The 18,772-nt window shown below is 40.5% G+C and overlaps 1 protein-coding gene across 20 annotated transcripts in view; it reads right to left on the bottom strand.

Moving 5' to 3' along the window:
* The window catches only part of dtnba (dystrobrevin, beta a), a 397,891-nt gene that overhangs the window by 249,850 nt on the left and 129,269 nt on the right, over positions 1-18,772 (bottom strand). For all 20 annotated transcript variants that reach the window (XM_052024099.1, XM_052024088.1, XM_052024100.1 and 17 more), the window contains one exon: positions 16,614-16,681. In XM_052024099.1, the coding sequence (XP_051880059.1) occupies positions 16,614-16,680 (67 nt within the window). In that variant the 5' untranslated portion in view covers position 16,681. The remainder of the gene's footprint in view (positions 1-16,613; positions 16,682-18,772) is intronic.

The raw sequence follows: 18,772 nt of genomic DNA, 5'->3' as shown, positions 1-18,772 counted from the left end.
AGAAATTTAATCATACCATGATCATTCTTTCCAAGAGGATCTCTAACTACAAGATGGTTAATTTTACTTCTCTCATTGCACAGGACCACATCTATGATAGCATTTTCCCTTGTAGGTTCACTAACATGCTGTTCAAGAAAGCTATCATGGATGCATTCTATGATATCCTCCTCAAGACTGCCTCGACCAACTTGATTCACCCAATCTATGTGCAAGTTAAAGTCCCCTATGACAACTGCCGTTCCATTCTTACATGCATCGCATATTTCTTGGTTTATTGCCTGTGCCACTGTAATGTTATTATTCGGTGGCCTGTACACAACTCCCACCAGTGATTTTTTTCCCTTTACTATTCCTAATCTCTACCCAGATGGACTCAACATTCTGCTTCTTGGATCTTATATCATCTCTCACCATCGCCCTGATCTCATCCTGAATTAAGAGCACTACCCCATCTCCCTTACCTCCCTGCCTATTCTTCCGTACTAGTACCACTGAATCATACCCCTTTGTACTGATTTGTGCCACAAGTTCACTGACCTTGTTTCGAATACTTTGGGCATTCAGATGAAGAGCCCTTACACTCATTGTCCTTTTACAATCTAGTAACGTTTGTGTCCTTTGCATTTGACTTTTATGTACTACACTCTTACTTCTCTCTTTTCTAACTTTTGCTATGGTCTCTGCTTTGCTTCCCTCTGTCTTTCTGCATGGATTCCCATCCCCCCGCCATATTAGTTTAAACCTTCCCCAACAGCACTAACAAACAATCCCCTTGGGACATTGATCCCAGTCCTGCCCAGGTGTAGACTGTCCGGTTTGTACTGGTCCCACCTCCCCCAAAACCAGTTCCAATGCCCCAGGAATCTGAAACCCTCCCTCCTGCACCACTGCTCAAGCCACATATTCATCCTAACTATACCACTATTCCTACTCTGACTAGCAAGTGGCACAGGTAGTAATCCTGAGATTATTACCTTTGAAGTCCTAATTTTTAATCCATCTCCTAGCTCCCCAAATTTGGTTCGTAGGACCTCATCCCGTTTTTTTCCAATATTGTTGGTACCTACATGCACCAAGACAACCGGCTGTTCACCCTCCCTTTCCAGAATGCCCTGCAACCACTGAGACATCCCTGACCCTTGCACCTGGTTGGTAACACACCAACTTGGAGTCCCATTTGTGGCCATAGAAGCTCCCATCTACTCCCCTCACCATGGAATCCCCTACCACTATAGCTCTGCTATTCTTTTTCCTGCCCTCCTGTGCAGCAGAGCCACTCAGTGCCATGATCCTGGCTACTGCTGCCTTCCCCTGATGAGCCATCTCCCCCAACAGTATCCAAAGCAGTATGTATATCTGTTTTGCAGGGAGATGACCACAGGGGGCTCACGCACTACCTTCCTGCTACTGCTCTGCCCGTCAGTCACCCATTCCCTCGGCCTTTAAACTGTGGTGTGACCAACTCACTAACCGTGCTATCCACAACATTCTCAGCATTGCGGATGCTCTAAAGTGAATCCAGTGCTGTCATGTGGCTCATCAGGAGCTGCAGCTGGGCACACTTCCTGCACATGTAGTCATCAGGGACACTGGCAGCCTCTGAGTTCCCATATTGCGCAGGAGGAGCATGACACGGTTCTGAGCTCACCTGCCATGACTAAAAAGCTTTGAGGGAAAAGAAAGGAACAGAAAAAAATGAATAAGAACCTACCCTCTCCTTACTCACCCTCCTCACTGAAGCCTGGTATTCACAGGTTGGTATTCACTATCAAAATGGCTGCTCCAAAATGGCCACTCTGCTTGACCCTAATTATTATTAACTGCTAATAATTAGCCAGTCACCTATTAACCAACAATAGGTCATCCCAGGGTAAACAGTCCCAGCTGATCCCATCTCTCCTTAAGCCATCTAGTCATGGGAACATCCTTGTGAATCTTTCCTGCACCTTCTCCAGCTCAATGACGTCCTTCCTATAGCTAGGTGACCAGAAGTACAGTAGTACAATCAGATTAAATCAAACTAGGAAATCATTTCATGCAGTTAAAACCAAGCAAATCCAAGTGGCAAAATATCTGTTCTCCTTGGGATCGAGGATGATTTCTTTCCACTCGAGTTCTGTGAGCCCCAAGGTGACCAATGTGGGAACTGCATACTTCTACGGACGGAGCAGAAGGTGCCTGACAGGCCAGGAGGGTGGGTAATGCATGTGGCAGCACATTGCTATCATTCAATCCAGGGCTTCTGAGTGCTTGTCAGTGCATCAACTCAAGGATCTCTGAACCATTCAGAATGCTTCTTCTCCACTCTGAGCGATCATGGGCCAGGGATTCCAAGGGTCAATGGGGATGTTGCATTTTTTTTCCAAACTGGATTTGAGCTCATCCTTGAAATTTTTCCTCTGTCCACCTGATAATATCTTCCCGCTCAGAATGGAGTGTCTGTTTCCAGAACATGCTGCTGGGCATGCAAATGATCAATTTTTAACCCATTCAGAATTCCATTGCTGAAACTGCAGCACCATCTTCTTCCTTAGTAAAGATTGATGCAAATACTCATTCAATCTCTGACAGGCTCCGTTGCTCTAAAATCTTTATTCCTGTTCACATTGCCCAGAGAGTATTCTTGGATCCCCTTTTAGATTTGCTGTGAGTCTTTTCTCATGCCCTGCCTTTGCCTCTCTCATTTTCTATTTGCTTCTTCTCTGAACTTTCTGTAATCAGTCTGCTTCTCATTTGTGTTAACAATCTGGTATTAGTCACATCCCATTATTTTCTTCTCCGCTCTTTATCCCTTTGGTCATCCAGGGAGCTCTGCCTTTAATTTTAAATTTCTTTACCCACTCTGCCTCATGAAAGTGCACATAGACCATAACTGAAACATCTCCAGCTGAAAGGCCTCCCAGTCTTTAACTACAGTTTCACCTACCAGGCCTTTGATTCCAATTTACTTGACCCAGATACGGTGGCATCCCATTGAAACTAGCTGTTCTCCATTTGACTGTTTTTACCTTGGAGTGGTCTACATAATTCTCCTTAGCTATTCTTAGCCGAACATAATTTTCTCTATTTTCTAATGGCATTATGCAGAATAATAAGACCTGTAGTTTTCCAGATATTTCAAAAAGCAAAACAGAAATAGGAGCAAATTGCTCAGATGCACATACACAAACAATGGTTGCTTTATGCCAAACTTGTCTGATTTTAAATATTTTAAAGATAAATATTTCAAGGAGGCCACTGTGGTTATTTTTGCTGCTTTTAATCTAACCGCCACATAACTACATGCTTCATTCAATCTGCCACATAAGATGCAGATTATGATACCAACAAAAAACAAGTAAATCAACAAGCAAGCCTGGAGTCTTGCTTAAATTTAGCAGTGTTGTTGTAGTAGTGCATTTCTTTTGAAGAAGCTCTCTCCTATACAACTCATTTACTCGATGAGTAGTTTCTTTGCTGACTTACTTGTATGACTTGATGAGCAAGCCAAAATATCCTGACTGTTATTCTCACTCACCCTGTCAAGATAATTTAATACATCCTGAAAAATGAAGAACAAGTGAAATTTTCAAAAGACTCTGAACCATGCAATGTTGAAACAGAGTCAAGAAAGAGCCCCGGTTCAATCCATTCTATGTACTTAATTAATTCACCTCAGCTGAGCTGTTATCAAATATTGCAGTTAGTGCAGTGGGTTTTTACATTGGAACTGGGCCAACAGTTCCAGTTCCTGATCACAATCTGGTCAAGTTTCCTTTAAGAGCTCACGGCCAAACATCAGTTAGTTACAGGATCAAGATTACTCAAACTGCCCCAACATATTAAGCAGTTTCCTGCCATTTACCGATCAAATTCATAAGTAAAGTGTCACTTGAGGAAAGTATCACCAGAGCTTTTTCAAGATCATGCTGAACTGCTATGCAAGACTGAAAGATTTTCTGCATGACTCCTGCCAAGTGCTGGCAGGAACAATTAATTTTAAGAACTGCAAAATAACTAGCCTGGATCTTTACGCATAAACACCATCAACCACATTTGATTTGTTCATGAAGAGGATGAGAAGAGGATGGTTAAGAGGCCTCCCGTGACCCAGAGTTTGGGTTGAAAGCTGGCCCAGCTAAACAAATATCACATCAAGAAATGAAAACAAGGAAATTCAGGCTCACTGCAAGCAAGACTCAAAGCATCTGTGTTGTTAACAAATCGTTGTCAAACCAGGAATAGAATATCTTAAAGCACTCACAAACCTCTCACTGCCTTTGTATAACAACACATTGACTTCAATAATTATATTGCATTAATAAAATGTAATGGATAATAGCTTTCAAATAATCTGGGCAAACTCTGCATTTGCTAAAGCACAACAGGATGCAAATAGAATTAACAAGAATTGCTTCCACTGCTCTTACAAGCACAGAATTCTTGACATAAAAATTCCCCCAAAGTACAAAATACCACAACTCGTCTACCTACCAGGATACCCAAACTCCTATTTCATTCAATACCAACATTAGCAGATAAAAGAAAAAGTCGCTGGTAATGTCAAACCAGAGCAGAATCAAAACCTCACCTCTCAAGTCTTTATAAGAATATAAGAAATAATCATTATTCACTGGACCTCTGAAGCCAGAGGCCACAATCAGTGAAATCACAGCTTATCTTCTACAATGCTTTCCCATCGCATATCCACTGTCTATTTTGTTGCACAAAAATCTATTGGTGTCTGTCTTAAAACATCAGCCTTTTGAGATAGTGATTCCCAAAGATTCACTACTTGCTAAGCAGTCTCTCCTCATTTCACTCTTAAGTGGCCAACCCCTAATCCTGAGACTACAACCCAAAAATTCTGTCAGGACCAAAAATTTCTCAATGTTCACTCTACCATCTGATTCTTCTAAACTCCCGAGGATACAGGTTAATTTATTCAACAAATTTACTTGTCACTGAACTGGAAATTGATTACGACTTAAGATGGAAGTCAAGGCTATCATGCTGAATTGTTTAAAAGGTAGACGAACTAGGAAATCTTTGAATGGTTTTGATGGTGTTGCAATTTGTTCCATTTATACTTCAAGGCAGTGCTGATGGTGAACTGGACCGAAAGGTATTCTTTGCTGGAGGTTTTTAAAGAATCAAGACGAGCCAACCTTTCCTCAATTCCAAGTCCAACATGCGCTATTTTCCCCAAATAAACGATGTTATAACTTCCCACTGCCATTACCCCTTAGTCAAGCAGCAAGATTAAAGAATGAATTTCTCATCTTTAACAGATCCCACAAACACATCACTCACTACTTATGACTCCATGTTTCGTCACTGTTTGAAAAAAAAACACAATCTAAAATTAATTTTAGCAAGAAGTTCTTGACTCACACTTATTAACATCTGGGATAATTTGCTAAGCAGAGAAGTTAAGAGATATTAAGTGTGTTTTGAATGTAACTGGACTCCTTGACAGAAAATTTAGGGTGCACGAACAGTGACCCTTTTCTGAGCCAGATGACCTTTTACTTTTCGTATCTTCTAACCCTGAAAACAAAATTTCAATTCAAAACTTAACCACTGCAAGCACTTTTGTTAATTGTTACTACTTAATGGTAACTTCTGCTTTGGTTTGAGACGATGATGCCAAACAAAACCAATGTGCACAAGGTATGATACACATTGCTGAATTCAGTTGCACAAAAACTGATAGCTAGAGAGATCTGATGTAATTTAGCTGAGTTACCAACACATTCAGCAGCACAATGAATGCATACTTTGAGTGCTCAGAGAGAATATATTAAATATTCATTATGTTTCTCTGCACCTCATGAGTAGAGCACAAGTCATTAATATGCCGGCTCCTTATGCTGTTGAGAAAAAAAATGGGACATGGTGTATGGGCAATAAAGCAAACAAATTGCCCATCTTTGCATTCAATGTAGAAAAGAAAGGGCTTCTGAAATAATGAGATGTGTACATTATCCACAATCTAAAGACTTAAGCACCTTTCCAAGTTGGGAGCCAAACCAGGTTTTGATAAATGGTAGGATGCATCTATAAAAGTAATCTATTTTGATAATAGGGAGAATACTGCAATGATTTGTTAAAATCCATTCCTGTTTCAAATGCAATAGCTCTGTGAATGTAAAAAATAAATGCATAAAGATTGTCAGAAGAATAAAAGCATTTAAATAATGGCAAAATGGAAAAGATGGAAAAGAGCAAAGAGAAAACATTTATTCCATTTACTTTTAATTCAAATCCAATCACACCTCAATGTTGTAGAGTACCTTTTGGAGGAGAAAAAGGATATTGCGCAGAATGTATAGCAGAGAAATAGTGTGTGCTGGAGTATAGACTCCATTAGTCTCATCTTCCTCTGTCCACCTCAGCTCAGTCTACCGAAATAATTTTTAATCTCTTTGGTCCCATCTACTCATCAAGGAACAGATATGCAGGCAGATTAGAGAAAGGTAAAAAGATCAGGGTTGTTGTAGTGGGGGCCTTCAACTTCCCCGATATAAACTGGGACCTCCTTAGTGCAAGAGTTTTAGATAGGGCAGAATTTGTTAGGTGCATCCAGGAAAGTTTCTTAAATCAATATGCAGATAGTCCAACAAGAGGAGGGGCCATACTGGAACTGGTGTTAGGTAATGAGCCTGGCTAGGTGACTGACCTATTAGCAGGAGAACAGTTAGTGAATGATGATCACAACTCCTTAAGTTTTAAGAGAGCAATAGGTAAGGATAAGTATGGACCTTGCAAGAGAGTATTAAGTTGGAGCAGGGCAAATTACGGGAGCATTAGGCAGGGACTAGGGAGGGTGAATTGGGAACAGTTGTTTCTGGGCAAGTCCACATTTGACATGTGGAGAGTGTTTAAAGACCAAATGCACAGAGTACAAGACAGGTATGTTCCAGCAAGGAAGGAAGGAACAGGATGGCAAGGTCAAGGAACCTTGGACATCAAGAGAGGTGGTGAATTTAGTCAAGAAGAAAAAGGAAACATATGTAAAGCTTAGGAAGCCAATCAAACAGAGCCATTGAAGCCAGAAAAGAACGCAAGAAGTCGGAAAAGAACCCAAGAAGGAAATTAGGAAAGCCAGGAGGGGCCACGAAATGTTCTTGGCAAGTAGGATTAAAGAGAATTCCAAGGCATTCTGTACAAACATCAAGAGCAAGAGGATAACTCGGGAGTGGGTAAGGCCACTCAAGGATAAAGAAAGGAACATGTGCTTGGAAGCAGAGGATGTGGGTAAGGTCCTAAACGAGTACTTTGCATTAGTATTTACCAAGGAGGAGGATGTGGAGGATAAGGAGATCAGTGCAGACATACTAATTTGCTTGGGCATTTTGAGGTAAAGAAAGAGGTAGTGTTGGGTCTCTTAAAAGAACATTAAGGGAGATGTCCCCAGGGCCTGATGGGATATATCCCTGGTTATTGAAAGAGATAAAAGGAGAGATTGCTGGGGCCTTGACCAATATCTTTGTGTCCTCTCTAGCCACAGGCAAGGTCTTGGAGGACTGGCGAGTAGCTAATGTTGTTCCATTATGCAAGGGAAACAGGGATAATCCTGGAAACTATAGACCAGTGAGTCTCAAGTCAGTGGTAGGGAAGTTACTGGAGACGTTTCTTAGGGATAGGATTTATGAACATTTGAAAAACCATGACCTAATTAGGGACAGTCAGCATGGCTTTGTGCGGGGCAAGTAACATCTCACTAACTTGATTGAGTTTTTTTTTGAGGAGGTGACAATGGTGATTGAAGGTAGAGCTATGGATATTGTCTACATGGATTTTATTAAGGCATTTGACAAGGTCCCTCTTGGGAGGCTCATCCAGAACATTAAGATGCATGGGATCCACAGTGGATTCAGAATTGGCTTGCCCACGGAAAATAGAGGGTAGTGGTCGATAGGACTCATTCTGGCTGGAGGTCTGTGACTAGCGGTGTTCCGCAGGGATCCGTACCAGGACCTCTGCTGTTTACGATGTACGTAAATGACCTGGATGGAAATGTAGATGGATGGGTTACTGAGTTTGCAGATGATACAAAGATTTGTGGTGGTGTTGTGGATAGCCAAGAAAACTGACAGAGGATACAGATCAGTTGCAGATATGGGCAGAGAAATAGCAGATGGAGTTGAACCTGGCCAAATATGAAGTGTTGCACCTTGGGAGATCAAATGTAAAGACCCTGAACTGTGTTGATGAGCAGAGGGATCATGGGGTCCAAGTCCATAGCTCCCTAAAAGTGGCTACTCAGCATATAGAATACTTGCCTTTATGAGTCGAGGCACCGAGTTCAAGAGTCAGACAGTTGCAGCTTTATACAACTCTAATTAGGTTACATTTGGAGTACTGCATTCAGTTCTGGTCACTCCATCATCGGAAGAATGTTGAGGCTCTGGAGTGGGTGCAGAAGAGGTTTACTGAGATGCTGCCTGGATTGGAGGGCATATGCAATAAGGAGATGTTGGACAAACTTGGGTTGTTTTCTCTGGAGTGCCGGAGGCTGGGGGGAGATTTGATAGAGGTTTATAAGATTATGAGAGGCATAGATAGACAGCCAGTATCTTTTACCCAGGGTTAAAATGTCTAACACCAGAAGACATGCATTTAAGGTGAGAGGGGGTAAGTTCAAAAGGAGATGTGGGAGGGAAGGACACAGAGTGGTGGGTGCCTGGAATGCTCTGCCTGGATGGTGGTGGAGGCAAATACAATAGGGGCATTCAAGAGGATCTTAGATAGGCACATGAATGTGCAGGAAATGGAGGGACATTTACATTGTGTAGGCAGAAGGGACTAGTTTAGTTGAGCATTTGGTTACTAATCTAATGAGTTCAGCACAACATTGTGGGCTGAACAGTCTGTTCCTGTGTTCTACTGTTTTATGTTCTATCAAATTTCCTTCTGAAAATAAGCACAGCTGTTGCCTCAATCAATTTCTGTCATAGCATGCAGCATTTTAACCACTCTGCATGAAGGAAATCTCACCTCCCTATGAGGTTGATTAATAACAGGTTTTTTTTGTTCATAACCCTAGTTATATATTTTCCCACAAATGGAAAACTCTCCATTTCAACCCATTATTTATTTCAAAAAGCTGAGGTCTCTCTGAAACTTATTGATAGCTGTTACCTCAATACTTCAAGCTGCAGTAACTGCAGAAATGGTCAAATTGACAATGGTCATTTTGCACGCTTGAGTTATGGGGGCCAGATACAATGTGCATATCCAGGTAGATAAACATGTTAATCATAGTCTTATTTATATGCACCTAAATACTCTGTTTCCCCAACTTATTTCATGAAAATTTCCATTCAGGCAAGAGTTTAGTCCTCCCAAGAGCCAAGGCAGTGGGTTCCTTATCCCAAACTTCATTCCAGTTGTTGTATGGGCTCCCCCTTTCTGCACTTGAGTTTTTTCCCCCCCCATTATTGGCCCAAAGATTCACAGGGTACCTATCATCTATCACAAGTTCCTTTTACTGCTCTTTCAAATGCAAAATAACTCATTGCCATTCCTCCAAACAAATATTTCCTAATTCCACATCTCTTTAAAATAAGAAAAACCTTGTTTAAATATTCTGTTTTTCACCACCTTAATCTCATTGAATGTTTAAATTATTTTTCATTCTAAAAGATTTCACAAATCCCTTCAAAATTCAGCTTTATGCTGTCTGATGATCCTTCAGTATGGTTGGTTGCTCAAGCTGCATCATGACAGCACTGTTGCTGGATGCCAGAGTTCTCCATAAACACACCTCAACCAACCAGTGTTACAAATAGTAAAAATCCACACCAGTGAAATTTTGAGATCAGCATTGTTTGTTTTCTTTGATGTCAGAAATGAGTACCATTGCTTCTTCACTGACAATAAAATCCAAGCCAATAAAATCCATTTTTGGTTAAACAGTAGACAAGGGCCTGAATAGCAATAGGTACTTTTAACAACACACCAGTTCCAGGCATAGTAACAGATCTGGAGTGATGGCTCTGTTATTGGTATCAAAAATGCATAAAGAAGTTAACTTGTTTGCATCTGTACCTTCCCAAATGCACATATCAGTCGCAAACCAGCTATTGTTAAAATGGCTCCGTGTCAGGTTAATAGGCAAGTCAGACGCACAAGTAAGGTCTTCAGTAGCTTGGACTGCTGCTGAAGAGCTGTGAAGAGACTCGATATTGAGAGTTCCTTTTATCCAAAGGCCTGGCTTCACTGGCAGTACTTCCGAGTCAGAAGGTTGTGGATTTGTGGCCCAAGTTTAAACATGGTCTGGGTTTGTTTCCTGTTGTGCACGGATGATTTAAACATGGATATAAAGGAACAAAATCTCAAGATTTGCCTGTCAAGAGTAGAGAGTATGATAAACAGCAGCAAAAGGCATTGGAAGAAGTCTGCAGAACTGGCAGACAAGGACCAGATGCAATATTTCATAAAAAAGTGGCATTACACAATTTGAATATTAAACAATGAATAGACACACATACTCAAGGGCAAAATAATGAATGAAGTGACTTTAACAGTGAGATCTAGTGATTCAAACAAAATAGCTGAATGAAGGGGTCATAAATATGGTCAAATTTAGGGGATTTCTGAATTTTAGCAGAAATTTTTCTGAAATTTAGCAGTGTTCTGAAAATGCAAAAGCAGAGAAGTGATTGTTGTCAAGAGTGAAGCACAGAAGATGAAAGGTAAACATCACTTTTATGTTTAGATACTTTTTCTACAAGACGTGTGCTTTTCTTTTTTATCCAGACTTTCTTTTCATAGTCAAACGTCACCCGCAATGAAAGCTGCAGCTGAGTCCATGTCAATGAAAATTCGTCAACAACATTGGCTTGTCTCCATGACTTGTTCAAAAATCATTCCATTTTCTTCCATTTCAAATACAAACCATATTTCTAATAAATGTAAAGGAATATCATGTAGCAGAGGCTCAAGAAATCAACTCCACCCTTTGTTCATGAAGCAACAGTACATATACCAGTGGAAGATTTGACTAATTACCACATCAAAACACTGGAAACTTTATTTTAAAAGCATCTCCATTTGACCTTCTACATTCAACTTTAGAGTAGATGCCATGATTTTTTTGACTGTTTCCAAAATTTTCTTTGCTTTTGGCAGCAAACACTTTGGGACTTTCCCAAATTGGTAAGTGATCATGGAAGGCATCTTCACTTATAGAGTTTATTTGCACAATCACTTTTTTTTTGCTCAATGAATCAGATTTTGTAACACAGAAGGAGAAGGATAACTTCAAAGTACAATGCCACAGAAAGAAATTAGTTATTTCCTGCTCCAATATTTCAGGTCCACAAAAATACAGCCTTGTCAATACTGGAATTAGTTCCTTTTCAATTTTTCAAAATGAAATTCAAATCAAATGGCTCCCTACAGAACCTCAAATGAACTGTAGAATAAGAGACTCTTGTTATATATCCAAAAAGTTCAATTGTTCTTAAACAAATCAATGATGGTAAACTTCTTTATGCAGAAATAAATCTTGAAAAATCAATTATTTCAAGCATTCTTCCGCTCAAAAGAAATATCAGCAGAACTGCAAAAAGTATGCATTGTCCTTTTTCTTTAAAAAACAATTATTGATTTTGTATGAATCATGAAAATAATTTAACTGATGAAAGGACAAATCTAACAATACAGCAAGAACATGACAGACAAATCCCAACTGATCTGGGCAAACGTTAGAGCAGGAGAGCAGGCAGCAGTGAAATGAGTCATCAAAATAATCCACCAAGTGAGTGAAGCAATCGACTCCGTTTCAATTTGAAAGCTCAAGCTCCAACTTTTGGTCTGAAGAAATAAAATGTTTTAAAGGAGCTTTGCCTGTAACATAATGTACACATTCTGCTTGCTTGCAAATAATCTACTACACAAGGCATAGCAATGACTGGGATGTTCTCCTTCTCCAGTTACTGATAAAGCATACACAAGAATTATATAAAGAAATAAGTATTGCCATTCACAATCATATTGGAACACGCTACTGCAATAACTAGAAGTATTGAACAATACCCTACATTACACAAACTAGCCATACACAGGCGCAAACATATATACAAAAAGTGAAAGCTGTTGCGTTGTATAAACAGTTGGTAGGTGTTAAATAGTTTTTTTTAAAGACTCAGATGCAAGTTACAGATGCAAGCAAGGCAGGCAGCTGTTCTTTGGGAGGACACTGGATTTTTTTTTCTTCCTTTCCTGTATTTTGGGTCACATCACGCTCAATCCAGCCTGCTCCTTGCAGTTACCCACATCATCATTCCTACAGCTGCCTTTCTTACACCTTCATGGGGACAAACAACCTCCAGGTCTCACAGCCATCCCAGAGACAGTGGCCCACAAGCAAAGCCAGGCCTCAAGTAGAAAATGGCATTTTGACAGCTTTCTGTTATGGAAGACATTTAAATTAATTAAATACATTTCATAAAATAAACAAAACAATCCAGTTACCTGTACTTGCTCTTTCAATCGAGGTCAGTGAAATGAATGGGGTAACGATATATGCACCCAACCATGACCAGTCTAAAACCAAGGTCTGGAATATGAAGGTGCCTGACCTCTACCTGGGCTTAATGCCAAATCACAAGATCACAAGACAAGGGAGCAGAAGCAGGCCATTCGGCCCATCGAGTCTGCTCCAAGGAAAGGGAAAAAGGAATGGGGAATGGGGAGAAAAAAAAACTATTCTAATTCCAACTTCAGGCCTTATCCCCATATCCCTTAATACCCTGACTGTTTAGATATCTATCTATCTCCTCCTTGAACGCCCCCACTGATCTGGCCTCCACTGCTGTACGTGGCAAGGAGTTCCACAAATTCACCACCCTCTGGCTAAAGAAATTTCTCTTCATCTCTGTTTTGAAACTGTACCCTCTAATTCTAAGATTGTGCCCTCTGGTCCTGGACTCACCCACCAAGGGAAACAGCCTAGCCACATCTACTCTGTCCTTTCCTATCAACATTTTAAATGTCGCTATGAGGTCCCCTCTCATTCTCCTGTACTCCAGTGAGTACAGTCCAAGAGCCGACAAACGCTCATCATACGTAAGCCCTTTCATTCCTGGAATCATCCTCGTAAATCTCCTCTGAACCCTCTCCAACGTCAGCACATCCTTCCTAAGATGTGGGGCCCAAAACTGCGCACAATATTCCAAATGAGGCCTCACTAGTGCCCCGTAGAGCCTCGTCAACACTTCCTTACTATTATACACTATACCTCTCGAAATGAATGCCAACATAGCATTCGCTTTCTTTACCACCGATCCGACCTGGTGGTTAACCTTTAAGGTAGCCTGCACGAGTACCCCCAAGTCCCTTTGTACTTCCGTACTTTGAATTTTCTCTCCTTCCAGAGAATAATCTGCCCGCTTATTTCTGCTTCCAAAGTGTACAACTACACATTTCTCAACATTGAATCTCATCTGCCATTTCCTTGCCCATTCTCCTAAACTGTCTAGTTCCCTCTGCAACCTTCCTATCTCCTCAATACTCCCTACTCCTCCACCTATCTTGGTGTCATCCGCAAACTTAGCCACGAAACCATTTATTCCATTATCCAAATCGTTGATGTACAAGGTAAAAAGGAGCGGTCCCAACACCGACCCCTGCGGCACACCGCTAGTAACCGGTAACCAACCAGAACGAGATCCTTTCATTTCCACTCTTTGCTTCCTGCCAACCAGCCAATGCTCCACCCATTCTGCTATCCTACCCGTAATTCCATGACCTCTCATCTTATTAATCAGTCTCGTGAGGCACCTTATCGAAGGCCTTTTGAAAGTCTAAATACACAACATCTACCGCCTCTCCCTTATCCACCCTACCTGTGATTTCTTCAAAAAACTCCAATAGGTTGGTCAGGCAGGATCTTCCCTTCCCAAAACCATGTTGGCTAGGACCTATCTTGCCTTGCGCCTCTAAATCCAGCCATTGAGTGAGACATCAGATACACTTGCACCTACTCACTTGCATAACTTGAGCTTATCTAGTGCGTAGGTGTGTAAGCCTGAAACAAGCTAATTGCACACTACAGATGGTCAACAGTTCACCAGCAGCATGACCTAGCCCATTGAAAATGTTCGAAGTTTTGGCTTCACCTGAATAGAATGTGCCTTAAGTAATCAAACCAGATGCTAGAAATTCTCAGCAACAACTGGGAAGAGAGAAATACTTTGTATTTGGAGTCACTTCAGGTGCAGCCTATCACTGTGACATGCTACAGTGCAGCAGATTTGAGTGGTTGTTAAAGGTTTTAATGGATTTATTTAATTGCTCAATGAGAAACTAACAGGGAGCAAACTTAATCAAGCCACCATATAATTAAAGGTGAGATTATTGCCTTTTTGAGAACAGGAATTGGTTATGTGACATAGTCTGCCTTCTCAACTACTAAAGTTGAGCACATAAGTCAATGTCAATGGGAATTGGATACCTTTTTGAAGGGGAATATTAAAAGGGAAAAAAGTACAAGGACAGCAGCAGAGGAAAACTGAAGCAAAAACTGCTTTAATTGTCTACTCAAAGTGGAGCCAGTAGATAGACTAAATGCTGGGAAAGTAACAGCTTAATAAACCATTAAGCCATACGCAATCTCAATATTCATTCCTGGCTTCCCTATCGCCTTCCCCCTCACATTAACTGGAGCTCATCCAAAATTCTACTTTACGTATCTACTTCCTCCAAATCACATATCTCATAACTGTGCTCACTGAACTAACTGACCTGCCGTCCACTCGTGTGACAGTTTTAAAATGCTCGTCCATGTTTACAAATTGCCCTAGGACCTCACCCTCCCTTGCTCTGTCACATCCTTCAAGTCTCTGTCCCCTTGTGCAAGCCTGCTTTTAATCTCCCCACCACCAGTACAGTTATATCTTCAGCTGCCTGGATCCTGCTGCGGAACTGCCTCCCTAACCCTCTCCAACCTTTATCCCTTTTTCACAACCAAATTTTTCATCACCTCCAGCTTTTAATGTGGAATCTAATTTTCTTCACAACATTACTACAATAAAGGTATTATATAAATGAGAGTTGTTATTGCCTGGTTTGTCAGCCTAATCTCATAAATATATGCTAATCTCAGACACCGATCCTGACTGCAAGTTTACTATCAGTGAGCAGTTAATGCTGAATTCTTATGATTTAATTGAAACATAATTTCACAACACTTTTAATTCATCATTTGGCTTAATCCACTGGTTCGCTGACAACATTCAAGTGGTGTGATGCATGATTCAAAGATTAACTATACATTGCCAATGCTTTTTTATTATTAACTTCTAATAATTCCCTAAAAAGGGTAAGTTTGTAGATCCAATCAGGAGTTATTATTGACATTATATGATCAAGTTGATGCAAGTCAATTTGGCAAGCTAAAGTTAGGCATCGCTGAATTTTGAGCATCAATTTATTAACAATTTTATTGACCTACCCTTCTACCTTTGAGGATCTGTGGTCACTTTGTTCCTCTACACCTACAAAGATCCCCACATTTATCATACAGTATATTCCCTTGCCTTGTTGAAGTTCCACTTGCGTCACTGAAAACTCTTCTAGATTAAGTTCCATTTGCCGTTTTTCTGCCTATTGATCTCATCATCTATATCCACCTGTAGTCTGAAGCTTTCCTCCTCATTGCCAGCCACATGGCTAATTTCTGAAGTATCTACAAAGTTCTTTATCAATCCCCTTCATCAAAGTCTAAATTATTAGTATATGTACACAACAAAACGCAAGAGATTTAGTATTGTGGCCTGTGGAACCCATTAACAAAAACTTTCCAGTCATAAAAACATTCAATCTTATACTGGCTTAAAAAAAAAGTTTCCTGAATGCAAAAGAACTCTATGCCCACTGCACCTTTTACACTGATTGTGTCCCAGTTAATATTTAGGAAATTAAAATACTCCACTAATACCACTTCATTATCTGTATTATTGCATTTGCCTTAGCCTTCATCAGAATAAATCAAAGAGAATAAGCAGATTAGAATTCCTAACTGAGCCCACTGCTGCAGTTGTTGAGTATGGTCTGCACTTAACAACATCCACCTGGGCAGGATGCAGTGACCTAGTTTCTGTGGCTCTCTGCATCTTGGAGTATTTCTGAGACAGGTTCTGGAGCAATGAGGCCAGAGATCATATGCTACAGAAAACTTGCACCCAGAATGGCCTGGCAGGCTTTGTATTTGTTGTGTCAGATTCTATCCAGTCAATGGTATCCCACAGTCAGAATGATCAGTTGAAAAGTGTACGCCAAGATTGCTGAAACCCTAATCTCTCCTTTTCATGGCCTGGAGAAGAGCACAAACTTCAGGCAACTCATTTTCATTGGCATTTCCCTTCTGGAAATAGTTTGGAGGACTTGGCTTCATGAAAACTAGAGCAAAAGTATATCCTAAAATTGCAAAGTTTAACAATGAATTTCTTTTCCATCTGATGAAGTTTACATCTTATTAAATTGCCCATGTTCATGCTTCCTTTTGAATGACATTTGCTTTCCAATTTTAATGAGCATTAAATTCATTAAATCTGGTGTTGACACAACTTTAATATGAATGTGTTTTTATTTGGAAATGACAAATACAGGGTACTTACTCATGTCCATAAATAGCTGCCTCTTCTCAGCCATGGTCTTCCCTCTTCTTCCACACTCCTCAATCATTCTAATGAAAGAGAAATAAATGACTGTTTGAAGAAGCACACCAGCAATTTCTGAAAACATTATTTTGTTTATCATTTTTTTTCCATATATTGTTTTAACTCACCCCAATTATGAATGCTGGTGAAAAAGCATTCAAAGCCCTGGCTGACAATTCACCTCAGCCAAAATAAGTTTCCCCCACTAAATAGTATGATGCAATTCACACCAAAACAAGCAGACTTGCAATTATCAAATTAATATGATGCCTTGAGAAGTTCCTTGCAGTAACCCTGAGGGATAAAAGTTCACAAAGGATGCCAAACATACTTCACAAAAGTAACTGGCAGATAAAGAAAATCAAAACCATGCTACATTAGCCTCACATCTCTGCTCTCCAAATTTGATTCAGGCAGATGGACACCCATAATTCAATTATTTTCTGAATAAGATCATGCACATTAACATTTTCTGAAATTTAATATATTTACAAAAATAACAACCTTTTTCAAATATAGGGGCTCCCCAGGTTACAAATGATCTGACCGACTTTACACAGATTCTCCCATACATCTTTTAAATAATTTTTCAAGCTCGTAAAAATAATAATAAAATGCTTCACGGTATTCATTAATCACTGGATACAACATATATATTCCATTTGTTTGAATAATAAGCCTAACACAGCCCATAATTAAAGAAATTAAAGAATTATAGCAAGTATATGTACAGTGATACAATACTGGTTACTATTGAAAACTGACGTTTCTGACTTATGGAGAAATCAGCTTATGGACAGATCTCAGGAACGGAACCCAGAGACTGCCTGTACTGAGAAAAATGTTAACATGGAGCCAAAAGCAGAGAGTCAATGATGACACTATACAAGGCAATGGACCGAGCTAAGGTGGTTGCAGGTGGCAACCCCAATAGGAACCACTGTTGTTCACTGGAGTCCACGAACCCATTCTGCTCAGATGCCAGCATGTCGATCACTGGCAAGGAACCTTGGACCTGAAACGTCAATGGTGCAGCTGCAGGTTTTTTTTTAATTTTCATGTCCACCACTCCTCTCTGTTGCTAGACACAATCATGAAGCATTGCATTGGAGAATCAATGTCTATGATTCCACAACAGAGATCTGCAAGTGGTTACAAAGGCCTGACACCAATGACAGGAGAAGAGGTCCCACACCAACTTGCCCCGTCATAAGCTCTCAGCCCATTTCAAAGGTGGGGTCGCAGCAACACACCATCTGAGGCTTACTCGATGTTCTCACTTTGCCTTGCCAGATAGCTCCTTGGTGTGACCCTCCACATCATTTGTGCACACATCATGGTCAGCAAACTGAATCCAGATCAAGTCAGCCCAAGCAGCCACCCTTGGAAACAATGGGCACCTCAACTAATGTCTTTACAGGAAGATGTGAGGATGAGGGGGAATGTGATTAGTCATTGGTTATGGGGAACAGATTGGAAAGTGGAGTCAAAACCAAGGTCAGATCAGCAATGGTGCTACTGGATGGCAGAGCAAGCTCAAGAAGCCCATTTCTATTCTTTTGTTATTTGTTCTTATTCTAAGGCTGGGATTGTTTTCCTTGGATCTGTTATGTTTGTTCTTCATCATGAGACAAACTAGGCATGGGTTTAACATCTGAACATTTATTTAAAAAAAACAACAAAACAACAACAAGCTGCAACAGACAGGCTGGCTGCTTTTCCCGCTCTTTCTAGCCATTTCCTGTTTCCCCCATGTGACCCCTTGCATTGCCTGCTGGGAACTGTAGTTCTTTATTATAACTACATAACAACACATAATAACACAGGACCAGAGGAAGTTAAGGGGGAATTGACTGAGGTATACAAAATTATAAGAGGTTTAAATAGGTCAGATGGTAGGGAGATTTTCTCCATAGCAGAGGCATCCAAAACTAGAAGGGATAAGTTTAAGCTAAGGGACAACAAGTTTGGAGCAGATCTGAGGAAGAACGTTTTCACCCAGAGGATGGCTGGAATCTGGAACACACTGCCTGCGGTGGTGATTATGGCAGGTACTCTCGCAACATTAAAGAGATAACTGAGAGAGCACTTGAATTGCCTACATGTAGAAGGCTATG

The sequence above is a fragment of the Pristis pectinata genome, chromosome 10 (assembly GCF_009764475.1).
Source record: "Pristis pectinata isolate sPriPec2 chromosome 10, sPriPec2.1.pri, whole genome shotgun sequence".
In the NCBI taxonomy this organism is placed as follows: domain Eukaryota; kingdom Metazoa; phylum Chordata; class Chondrichthyes; order Rhinopristiformes; family Pristidae; genus Pristis; species Pristis pectinata.
The sequence above is the reverse complement of the archived record's forward strand: the minus strand, read 5'-3'. Positions and strand labels throughout refer to the sequence as shown.